Below are 12,703 nucleotides of genomic sequence, written 5' to 3'. Positions count from 1 at the left end.
CTGAAACGAAAGTTAATGTTTCTTTTTTACATTGGACTCAGTATCATTTGTATATTTCTATTTAAAATTATCACCTAAATATGTTATTTTGTTACTGCAAAAGAGAAAAATAATCCACAGTACTGCTTTCATTATTCTCTTACACATTGTTGTATTTATATGGACTTGTGAGATACTGTAATTAAATAAGGGAAAGCTGCCCAGTGACAGCTTTGCAGTCCAGATATTTCAGTGTTAATATCCTCTGTGGCTGGTAGGGGTGCAGCGTCAAAAGCCTTCACAAGGCACTCAGAACCTGAGGGCTTGGGGTCACTGCATTTCTACCTACAGCCTGTTTTCTGTAGGCAAGGCAAAGCTCATGTCAAAAAGGAGGTGATTCTTGGAAAGTATTTGTCTGGGTTTTTTTAAGGCCAGATCTGTCCTGCCTCTGTAGCTGTCCTCCCTCTCCAGAGTTCATTTATTGAGTTGTATCAGCAGAAATGTAGTATCAACACTAGAATTGTAAATTTTGTGAAATTATCCAATAACTCAGATAATGATCACTGTGTTCCCTTCTGATCTTAACCTCTTTGCCCTCTGTTACACTGTCGATGTCCTGTGTCGCATATAAATCAGCAGCTTAGTGCTGCAGAAATACAGTGGGAAGAATCATTATGGAGGCCCCTGTCTTGTCCAACACTGCACTTTACTATCAGATATTTCAATGCTTGAAAATGAGGACTTCCTCTACAGCTGGAGGCATAGTGAGGGCAAGAATTAAGAAGGATGTCAGAAAACTAATACTTAAGTCCAGACAGAAATACATTGCCTGAAACAAAAATGAAAATTACTTTATTTTCTCCTTCAAAGTTCGTAAGGAAAGCAGACCAGAGAGCATTAATTTGAGAGACTTTTTTTTCACATGCCATTTAATAAAGCAGTATATATGAATGTTAGCAGTCCTTAGGTATGTTTCAAGAATTCTAGTTTTTACATCTGTATACAGACTCTCCATTCTGTACCTTTAAAAACATGGGCCTCCCTCTCCTGATTCCATGTTTGAAATAAGGATTTGCATAGTCTTTTTCGTGGACAGTTTTTGAAGTCTTGATTGAGGATTTAAAGAGATCACATCAGAAGCCTGGTAGGAAAGGAATTTGCTTTTATTTTAATGAGAATAGAAAATATCTCTTATAAATTAGTGTGGAACATAATTTTTAGTTTCTTGATAAGTTTGATCTTGCTTCCCTGTAATGAAAGTTATTAATAAGAGTGGCACTTGGTTCAGTCTTCCATTATAACATTTGATGCTATCGCAAAGTTCACGTCTCCGTTTGCAACAGTTTAATATATGACTGAATAACACCCCCAAAAAAAAAATAAACTGCAAAGCAAAAAGTTCTGCCACTCTTGGAGCAAAATATCTACAAAAGCCTATTTTAAGAATAACTAAATAAGGCCTGGAATGTTCATTTGCAGAAGGTAGAGGCACAGACAATGTTTTATCTCAATACTGTATAATATGGTCTGACCCTTAGACATTGATAATATCTTCTCTTTTTTTCCAAGAAAGTAAATAGGATGTTAGCCAGCAGAACAAAACCAATAAAAACAAATAACTTTAATAAAATTTCAGGGAAATACATAAAAGATTTGTGGGCAAAAGGCCCATTTTGAAATTTAAGTAGCCGAGATTTTTTTTAGGGTGCATCACCAAAGTAGCCTGTTGCCCATGGGAAACTATCTGTAAGCAAGGCTCACACACTAATTGGAAAGCTGCCTTGCCACCCCTGAAGTACTATGGAGTAGGAGAGACAGCAGAGTGAAGAGAACAACAGAATCGAAGGTTTGGGAGTCTTGGGTTTGTGCGTGTCCACTAAGAAAATGAGTGGCAGCAGCTGAGACAGGATTTATGCAAGGATTATTAGACAAGTTTCCTTTAAAGTCTTAAAAAACAATGCAGCTTCCACATGCATTCCAGGTCTATTCTTATTAGCACATAGGTATCATATTGTTTTTTAAACACATCATTGGCCATTTGAATTACCTATGAAAATGAGATTTCATAATCTGCTGTCTATTGCAGTTGCATTGTGGCACCTCATGTGCTACATCCCATGGATTTTGTCATCTAACATCTAAAAATATGCGCAAGATTGCAGAAACTACGTAAAATGGTTTTCATTGCTTGTAGTGAGCTATCCTCTCATAGCTAATCTCTATAGAACCTTGAACAAGGGTTTGAAGGTCTTTAGGAATGCATAGTAAAGAGTAAGATTCCTCATCAAAACTGGGAATGACTGATGCTCTATTCTCCACTCTTGACATAGCAGCAAGAACTGATTAGTAGGTGTCACTGCTTCATTACTAGATAATGAGCAGCCATCAAAGACAAACTATAACTCAGATGGATTTCAGAAGACAAATACTGCATTAAACAAATGCTAAGCTCGATTTATTATTGTTGTTGTTTTGTTGTTATTTAAATGCCAGCAACTTACATAATAGTTTTAAATGAAGGTAGGTCTTAGAAAAGACTAAATGCAAGATAAGTGGCCTGCTGTGGAAGGGTCAAAGCTTTTTCCCCAGGGATCTCAACTTTAACCATTTATTTCATAGCTGTTAAAATCAATAGGTACTTACACTGAAGTGGCCTTCATACTCAAGGACAGCTTTACTAGCTGTTGCTATAGACTGTTTAATACTGACCCACTCCTCTAAGGCACTATAAGTAACCAGGTCATCCACTGCAGTAAAGGCATCCTCTGCAGAACTTTTTCTTCCAGATTTTGATTTCCAAATTTGCAGATGCCCAACCAGCTGCCAACAACCAACTCTCTTTCCCAGCTTCATCCAAAAAAACCCATGCACAATGCACCTTTTACGAACTGGCAGTTTATTGATTACATTCACTATCCTAAATGTCTGGCTTCATTCCTCAGCCCTCATCAGCACCTTGTTTTTAATCCAAGTTGCTAATAGATTGCTTATTCATCAGTTGATACCACTCCAGCTTGCAGGTTGTGTCTGAGTAGAGTTCTTTGAAAACCCAAAAACCAGCACTTAATTTTGGGCACAATAACCAGTTTCTGTTGTCTCTGCTAGGTCAATGAAGATGAACAAAGACCTTAATTTTGACATTTGAATCCATGGGCACTCAAACTTCTTTAATCAGCCCAGTTAGCAAAGTTAAAATAACTTGGGATCCTGAAGCACATACAAGCTTTTGTATATGTGGAGAGTGAGGAAGTCATAGAAAAGCATCTTTTTTCTTCATTACCTCAACAGTATGCATTTCAGTCAGGATCTCTAGTCTTTAAAATACTTACTCATTGGTAGTATTGGTACTTACTCAATAGCGTCCATTGGACTTGTGAAGCTACACCTTTAGCCTGGCTTACTTCCAATTTCTTAAGTATTTTGTAGCTTCACATGATGCTCAAACTTAATATCAAGAAAATAACAGAAATCAGTTTCCTGCCTGTTTGTCACTGAGTCAGGTGTTCATGAGGCAAGCTCACAGTCACACTGTTGACTGAGGAGTTCACCAAGGCAATGAATATTTGTGTACCCCTCAGCCTCTCTTAATTGCCACTCATAAAGACCAGACATGCTATTGGGAGTAAGATTTGTACAAAATCCGCCTCATGTCATTCTCCCACACAACACCTGCTTATTTTTGTGGATGTCTCTTGCTCCCCTGCTCCCAGGGACATGTGTTGTCCTCACATTTGAAGTAAACCAAATAAGAAATGACTCATCCTAGGTATGTATTTTCTGAGTTATTCAACTTTGAAAGACTCTGTGCACCAACCTAACTTACTGATATAAATGACTATTGATTGCATCTATTTCTTTTCAGTCTTCAACTAAGAGCCCAACAGACAAGGAACATATGCCTAATTAACAGAGGTAAGAGCACATGTATGAATGTGTGCCACACACACTCCCACAGACATACGTTATTTGTCATGGAAACTAATGCTTGTGGAAGTACTTTCCATCGGAGTGCATTTATGTAATAATAGAATGGAGTGCAGCTCAGAAGTTCTGATTTCACAAGATAAACCATAATCATCACAGTCTGGTTTGTCCTAGAACTTTTTATCAGGTATCAACCTATTCATGTTTACTGCAGGGCAGATTAGCAAGCAGTTTAGGCACTTAGCTGACTTGTGGGTGCAGTTGAGAGTTCCTGTTAGTTATTGCAACTAATGCAGTTTATGCAGCTTAAAGGCTGTATTAGAGTCTAGTCCTACATACTGATTTCACATGCAGATTCAAACATACTGAATAAAGTTGAAAGCTATGAATGCAAGGATGTGTCCAGATGAAATTCTTGTTTTTCTAACTCCTCTAAAAATAGTCATGCAACCTTTCTTATGCATGGAAGGATGACTTGCATTAAAAATTCAAGGCTAAGAGCAAGGATGTGAGCATTCTGTTAATGTATGTGAAAATCTTTTCCTTGAGATGTTTACCCAGTTCCTAGATTTTCTCAGGCACTGAAATTTTTTGGTTTCTTGATCTGTGCAAGAACAGTCTGTGCTGAACAGGTTCAGAAGTCGAAGTTTGATTTTCTTCTTCAGTCTGCTTTCCTTCAGATGAGCTTAGGATCTGAAATTTTTGAAACTGAAGTGTAACATTTTAGGTACGAGGAACATTTGTGATTTTGCATTATTAGAGTTTCAAAAGGGATTAAGTACTATTTGTTCACGGTAGCAAAATGATGCCGTTTATTCCTTGAGAAAAATGTCATTTTAAAGGCTTTGTTAGCTAAGTTACTTTGATTCAGTTTGCCTCTCCAACTTTCCCAAGTCAGGGGATGCAGTGTTGCACTGTTATAGTGGGGAGATTTTTGGTACTGAAAGAGGATTATCTTCAGGAGGTCTCTTCTGCCACCCTATTCTCATGTAAAGGAGTGGGCAGTTGCTTCTTGTGAGAACTGTGTTTCCATGTCTCATTTCTGGAGCCAGCTGCCCACCTGCTCACCGGAGTACAGTGTTCACACTATAAAACACTAGGTATTTCCTCTGCTGCTGCTTATCCTCTAAATCACTTGTTCATGCCTTCCTCTTCCAAAATTCTCATTAAAACAAAAAAATTAGTCTTATGACACGAGCTGAGAATGAAAAATTATCACTCCTTCAAGAGGCAGTTTAACTCCTACATGGGCATTCCTAACAAAGCTGTTTCCTTGAGTGGAGATGAAGTCACCTACACTTAATGAGTAAGAAAGCTTTCAATTTCAAAAGCTCCAAAGCTGGGGAAAACTATTACAAAAAAAGCAACAACAAAAAACCCCCAAACACCTGGGTAATAACAGAGATGCTTATAAATTTCAGATGGCTAAAGTGAGATGAGTCATGTAAGGGAAGATAACCTTAGGATCAGAATAGGTGATGTCTGTCACCTTTAGAAAATCATTATATGGGAGAGAGAAGGTGAATTAGATGTGGGAGAACTTGCAAATACAATTTATCCAGCACATTCAATCAATTTTGTTTTTGATTTATCCACATCAAAGTCCAAGGTTCTCTGCTTCTGCAAATTACGGCCTCTCTACAGCTTTCTTGCTATTTTCTGTCTTCATATTTGTTCAGAGAGACCACTTTTTTTATGACTAATTGCAGGGAGATTTTTGAGTGTTTGATTGTTACAAAAATTGCAGATAAACATTAAAGACCTACCTTTCTAATGCTAATATTTTGACCCTCCAAACAGATGAGTCTCCAACTCCAGTGCAAAGTTCTTAGCTTCTCTTAGGTCATGCCTACCCATAGATCATCACATTTTCCTTATGCAAGGTGGGAGGAGGATAATGGAACTGATATCCAGTTGGTGGATCTGAAGGAGTAGACTGGTTTTGATTCTCTCATACTCATTTCAACAAACACAGCCTGTGATCTTATTCTAAACAAACATGGCCTAGTCTATTGAATAACAGACATTTTTCATTATTTCTTATAGTGCAACTCTTCAGCCAGCTGCACATCAGTTTCCTCTGCTTGGTATCACACACGTCTTCCAGCTGTGCCCTGACAGCCTCAGGCTCCAGCCCCTCCTGCTGCAACACAGAGGTGTGATCATTGACACTTTCAGTGTCTTGCAATCTCTCGCCTGGGCCAACTCTAGAAGAAGACCAGTATCACTAAAGCAAAATTAATAAGATTTCTTGTAAAGTCAGCACTGAATTTTACATCTTTCCTTTGCCTTTTTTTTTCCCCCAAGATGACAGCTGAAAACGTATATAAATATGTATTGTGTGCCTTGGTTAATAATTTTTTAAGTCATTTCAATTTTTCTATCATCTTCATATTTGTTTAAAAGTAGATTTTATGCACAGAAGAGGAATATTGTTAAAAGTTATGAAGATTGTAACATGATAATAAATAAAATTTCATTTTTACTTTTTGTTAAAACATTGTTATAGTAACTTCGTATAAAAATTTGTCTTTCCTGGGAATAACAATTGTACTCCATCACTAGCTTAAATAGTTGTACTCACAGTAAAGATAATTTCTTAAGCCAAACTATGTAAATCAGTACTAATTATCTGCTAATGCATTAAAGTGATTACAAGAATTTGGCTTACAAGGAAATTATGTTTTGTTTAGTAAGTTGCCTAAGGTAAATAATATCCAAAACAAACCCAAAACACTCTCTACTGCATTAACACAGCAAAAGTAAAGGACTAAATGTGGTTATTAGGTATTAATGGTCTGCATTCCCATAGTGTTATTCTACAAAATTTAAGTGAGGATGTGATGATATGAGTATGCAAGATGACTTGCCCTATTTTTTGCACCAAAAAAAAAAGAAAAAAACGCCTAACTGTAAATGAATTTTGCTCCTTAACTACATGTTAATGTGACACCCAAATTTGGAAGAGGGGAGTGGATTTGATGTTCAAGCCCTCAGGGCTTATATTATTTTTCAAATTTCAATAAATTATTGTGCCAAGTGAACCATTAGAAATAAAAATAAGCCAAAAAAGATGATGTCGGGATTTTAAAATAATGACAGAATCTTGAAAGCATCTAGATTTAGACTAATTAAAAATCTATTTTCTATTTTAAATGGGTTGATTAAACATTTTCAGGAAATTATCTGTTCTCTGGGGGAAAACCCACATTTCTGTTAAAAACACTCCCACAAATACTGCAGATGTGTTGCTATGAAATCATAAATATTCAGTGACTGCTGTATTAGTGTGGCAACATGGCTTTGTGTTCCATACTGAGCTATTTGAACCACAGCAAAAGCCTTGAAATGTATAATGTATTCCAGAGCTGGAAATACAGTCAGTGCCTATGAACTGAGGGGCATGAGACTGGGCAGGAGAGAAGCTGTGATGTTTTAAGACTTACCTGGCCATCTGGAAATGGGAGTAGGGAGAATTATTTGGAAATCTAAATAAGTATAAGCTGTTATTTTCCCTTGAGAGGTCCCTATTTCTCCCTATAAAAACATTTAGGTTTTTAGAAACCTAGTTAGTCAGTGTATCCCTAACAAACATTCCTGAGAAGCCAACATATAAGTGAAAAGAGAATACAAATATGAAAGGGTTCTTCATGTCGGTACCTGGTGTCTTCTCTGACATTTGTGGCTTGTTTCTGTAGCAGAGGAGATGAAGGGCCATTTCTTGGGAGAGGGTCAGTCCTCACAAACCTCCAGACAGGACCCAGGTGCTCTCTGTGCTGCCAAGGGAGAGGCAGTGGGCCAGTGGCTCCTTTGCTCCAGTGAGAAAGCACCTGGAAAATGCAGGGATTTGCTGTCAATGGTAAGAAACTACAAAACTGGAAATTTACAAAAGTGAAGCACAGACAGTTCTATCAAGGAAACGCTGTGGTTTTTCCTAGGGAAAAGCAGAGTGTAACAATACAGCAACAGTGCCAAACATACAAAGTGGAAGCCAGAGGGTAGCTCCAAGTATTTGCATCTATAATGCCTGGTGTGATACTCTACAACTTCCAGCCCAGGGGCGTTTAGGATTACCCATAACAAAGCAACTCCTGTTCTCTGCTTTTGCTGCTTGATCCAAGCCCAGCTCCAGGCATCCCAAGTGCAGTAGTGCCAGTGTTACAGATTTTGGCAGCCCTGTTTTACGATATTTTCAGTTCCTGCAGCTGGGGCAGCTGCCTGTCACAGAAGTACAGCTGTCCTGCAGAGGGCAGAGTAGTCTCAAAAGGATGTAAGGTATTAATAGGGAAGACATGCAGTGTCACTTTAATGAAGTACTTTTGCTACGCTACAGATTTGCTTGCTTTTATTGGTCTGATCTCCATTGACTCCTAACAGTTTAATGTAGAACCCCAAAAAAAAAAAAAAACAAAACCAAAAGAAACCAACCAAACAAAAACAAACAAACAAAAAAAAGCCAGATCAGTTGTTGTCAGTCCACAAAATCTTCCTGAAAAATCGTATGTAATCCATAACAGTGTAATTGCTATGGTATTAAATTCAATAATGGCTAAGCAACAAGTTAAAAACAGGGCTTTTGTTCATTTGGTTTTTGTTTACACACACAGAATTCCCACCCACCCATAATTTAAGACAGCCAAGCCAAGGCCCCAAAGGAGAAATGAAGGGATGGATGCCTTTTTCTTTTTTTTCCCTTCTCCAAAGGGAATTTTTGAATCTGTTCAAGCTAAAAGTAAAGTCATTATACTTCTACAAAAATAAAAGCATCCATTCCCACTCCTCTCATATTCAGTATTCACAGTTTGTTTTCTGCTGCAGGACTTCCATACATTTCCTCAAGGTGTCCAACTAAACTTCACACACATTTATGAACAGATATTCCAACACAGGGGAGGTCCTGAAGTTTTGCTAATGAAATGTGCTTTACTAACAGGGAACATCTGCAAGTGCCTGTTTAGCAGTGCACAAATGATTAAGCAAATCACAAGAGCCTGGAAGCCTAACTGAGGCAAGGTTTCTGTTTTAAGTGCCCTGAAATACTGGCTTCATTGTAAGGTATGGGATTCAGTAATCAGTCCATCAGCAGTAACACCACTACACTTCCAGCTGCCAGCATCTATTTTATTAAACTTCAACCAATAATTCACTCAAAAATAAATACTTTTAACATGATGACATCCAAGAGAAAGAAAACAATACAAAGAGATTCACAGTGACTGCAGTTATCAGCAAGTTTCTCTAATCTGTCAAGAAGAGCCTCATTACAGGAGAAACTTCAGTGGGTCATCAGTGGTCAAAGATTGTCCACTTTTTGCTGAGGTAACTTATCAATCAGATGTATCCTGTTATTATGAAGGGGTGGTATGGCCTTGCTGGATGTTCATCCTTATGAAAAAATATTTGTAGCATTTCAACAATAGTGTAACACACAGCAGGCTGAGAATAAATCTAAAATCCTGCCTTCATTTTATTAAAGAAGCTATAATCTGTGCAGGAATGTAAGTGGTGATGAAGATACATTTCAGTCTTGGTAGGAAACTTCTGCTGTGGTAAGAGCAGGAGCAAAGCAACAAGAGTTGTTCTGACAGTCCTCAAGGGGATGTGAATAACAAAGAGGGGGCAGGACCATGTAGACTGCTCATCCCCTTCATTTACTGTAACCAGCTTTCTTACTGACAAACTTCAGAGTCATATTTCAGTCATTTTGAAGTGAGTCATTCCAGAAACAGGCCCAAGACAAACCATCAACATGCTCAGTCTCATGCCACTAGCTACGCTGGGATGCAGTAGCTAAAATTAAGAACTGCATCAAGAGAGCAGAGAAGAGTTAAGTGGAGACAGAAAATTATCCCAGGGAAGCAACAGTCTGTTTATGCCAGACAAGAAATCAGAAGACCTCTACCAGCATTATTGCCTACTCTCAACAGTAACTTCAAAGGCTTGGATGAGTCTCTTCTTGCAGAGGAGAAAACCAAGGAATCAGTAGGGGTTCAACACAGGTGTAGAATCCATTGGGACTGCCCAACACAGATGCTTCCTGGTTGGTATGGTACACAGTGCAAAGCCAAATTAAAAAGTAAAACATACATAAGCCACAATTGTTTACAGATGCAAGTGACACGCAATACTTGCTCCTATGGGATATATAAGCCATATCAGTTGTCTAAAGAAAATAAAAGCAAGCATGGAAAATGTTTACCAGAAATAGCTTACTGTTGCCATCTATGCAGAGAATGCACCTAGTCTGATTAAAAAAAAATTTACAAAAAGCAGCATTTTTTAATCAGCCAGTATTAAAGTTCATCTATTGTAAGGCTAAGATGCCTCATTACAAACCTGTGGTTTCAGTCCCGGCAGAAGACAGGCCAGAACATTTCACCCCAGGGCACTAACCTATGAAGCTTGTTGGGTTACAGCAACTCTTCAGAAAGTAACCTTGGATCCAGTGCATTTCAAGGCAAGAGACACCTTGTATTTTAGCCACCTTCTCTGGCATTTGCAATACCTTGCTCTGCTAGATTAAGTGCTGTTATCAGAAGTCTTTTCGTACAAAGATATTTCTAGACAAAGGAGAAAAAACCTAAACCTTTAAAAACATCCTTTCCCTTCTTAAATGGAGATCACAAAGCAGATTTTAGTTAAACTTTGCTGTAGTTCTTGAAGTTACCACACATAGTTCCACCAGCAAGCCATGGGCTGGCACACACCATTGCTGGTGTTAGGGACCATAAGGTAGCAGTAAATAACTGAACAAACAGGATTATGGCAAATAACCACACTTCTCTCAAAATACCATGTCAGTACGTTTATATATCCTTTTTCATCCAAATCTGACTTCAAAGAAATGTAGGAAACCAAATAAGCCACTTTGGAAGTGAAAGCCTGCAACTCTAGTATACAACATGCACTATTTTTGCATCAAAGTCCCTTTATACATATGGGAATGTTTCAGGGCATCCTTTGCATTCCCCTATGCCACAGAACTGTTAAGAATAAAATTTGAATACAGATGGCAGGGAAGGCAAGTATGATAAAAAAATAAATTAAAAAAAAAAAAATCAGGAGCCATGAAAACCCACAGTTAGGCCAGGAACCCGAGTTGCTCTTAGCCTAGCAATTCCCCACCTGCCCTCAACCAGACAAGCAGATACTGGCAGCTGCCAGCCACCAAACAGAGCCCACATTGGCTACCATTCTCCCATGTCATAGTTCTGGCTCACAGCACACAAGGACAGTATGGGGAGTCACAAAGGAGACTGAGAATGGGAAAGGATTTTAGGCGAGGGGTAAATTGCACCATAACCAAAAGGGGGAAGCCTTCATTTAAGTTAAAAACTCCATCACAGACAATACAGCCAATAACTTACATTAGTCTTCTATTTTAGGGTGGATTCAGTGAATCTATAACCACAGGATGCGCTAAATGAAGTTCCTGATGCTTTCTCTACTGATTAATTAAATATCTTTGGAGCCAAGAAAATTTCCTCATTAATATCAACATCATAAAAAAAAAAAAAAACACACCATATTTTCCCAGCCGCAACACACTAAAAACTTTGAGATTGATATAATACACAGATGGCACATAGGTACTACAAACTGCAATGCATATTTTATCTTGCACAAGTTCCACTGCCTTCCTGTTCAAGAGTTTCAATCTCACTTAATGTATCAACCTCAACAGTGGTACAAGTGCTCTAGTAAGCAAGAACGACCATAAAGAGATGAAACGAAAACAGGTGAGAAAATTCTGCTCAGTTCTACAGAGGATCCTTTTTTCCTTAATCCATCTAATGAGTTTTAAGTTGCCTTTACATCATACCTGACTTGCTTTAGTTTATTAAAAAGAGGTTAAAGTCACACTAACTCCTATGGGGAAAATGACTGAAGTATTTTTATTTCTCAGTATTAGACACCTAGGGTAACTCAAGAAAGAAGGAAAAGAAAGAGGCAGCAGCATTCCTCTGGTCTAATAATTTCAGTACCATTTAAGCATTGTCACATCATTTCTTATTTTCTCCTTTCCACCTGAAATAGAAGTTTCCAAGATGTGAACACACTATAAAAGGAGTCTTAAGGGAAACATACATTATAAAACTTCTCACATAGGATTATTTATTTTCTGGATACTTTTTGTTATTATTTCCTGCTAAGTGAGCTTGAACACTGAATTCAATTGACATCACACAGTATGCATTTCGTCAATTTTTGTAGCTTTTATTTGTTTGTTTGTTTTGCCCAAGTGTCATTAACCAGATCTTGCTTTCTATTTCTGAGTGTTGATCTGAATACGGTTCCTATTTCTTTTGCCAGTTTTACATACTAGATGTCAGGTCTGTGTCTGATTGCATGCCTTTCAAACACACGCAAGATAAAGAAAACTGCACACTGGAGGCATTTCGGATTAAAAACACATACTGCTTGCAAAATTAAGCTGAGATCAGGGTACTAACAAAATCAGCTCTCCAGAGCATGCATTGACTTCTCAAAACAGTTCAAGAAAGCTACCCTTCTGCTTGTGCCCATCCATACCCCACCAAACATCAGCTATTTTGAAACAGTATCACTTTCTGCAGCCCAGTGCTGTAAAACATGATTTTACCTTGTAAGGACAAGTAAGGTATAGTACTATTTCACAAAACAAGGTAAGCAAATAACTTTGTGGATCCAAAGCAGGCTCCCTTCCTCCTCTCAAATGAGACAAGTAGCTTAACCGTAGTGTGGAAGGTGATGTTTAAATATCACTTGTGCTGGGGTATTTCCTCTGGGTCTACCTTTCCCACTTCAACCAGAGCAGTGA

The 12,703-nt window shown here is 38.1% G+C and overlaps 1 protein-coding gene across 2 annotated transcripts in view; it reads left to right on the top strand.

The window, feature by feature from the left end:
• BANK1 (B cell scaffold protein with ankyrin repeats 1) overlaps window positions 1-6,252 on the top strand; it is a 136,660-nt gene extending 130,408 nt beyond the window's left edge. The window contains exon 12 of one of the 2 annotated variants that reach the window (XM_051790496.1): window positions 5,950-6,252. In XM_051790496.1, coding sequence (XP_051646456.1) covers window positions 5,950-6,021 — 72 coding nt within the window. In that variant the 3' untranslated portion in view covers window positions 6,022-6,252. The remainder of the gene's footprint in view (window positions 1-5,949) is intronic. The other variant, XM_051790495.1, reaches the window with a different exon arrangement.
• Window positions 6,253-12,703: the final 6,451 nt, after the last annotated feature.

Source organism: Manacus candei, unplaced genomic scaffold, assembly GCF_025592945.1.
Source record: "Manacus candei isolate 608988 ecotype Guabito, Panama unplaced genomic scaffold, ASM2559294v1 h1tg000028l, whole genome shotgun sequence".
In the NCBI taxonomy this organism is placed as follows: Eukaryota; Metazoa; Chordata; class Aves; order Passeriformes; family Pipridae; genus Manacus; species Manacus candei.
This window is presented reverse-complemented; position numbering and strand designations above follow the sequence as displayed.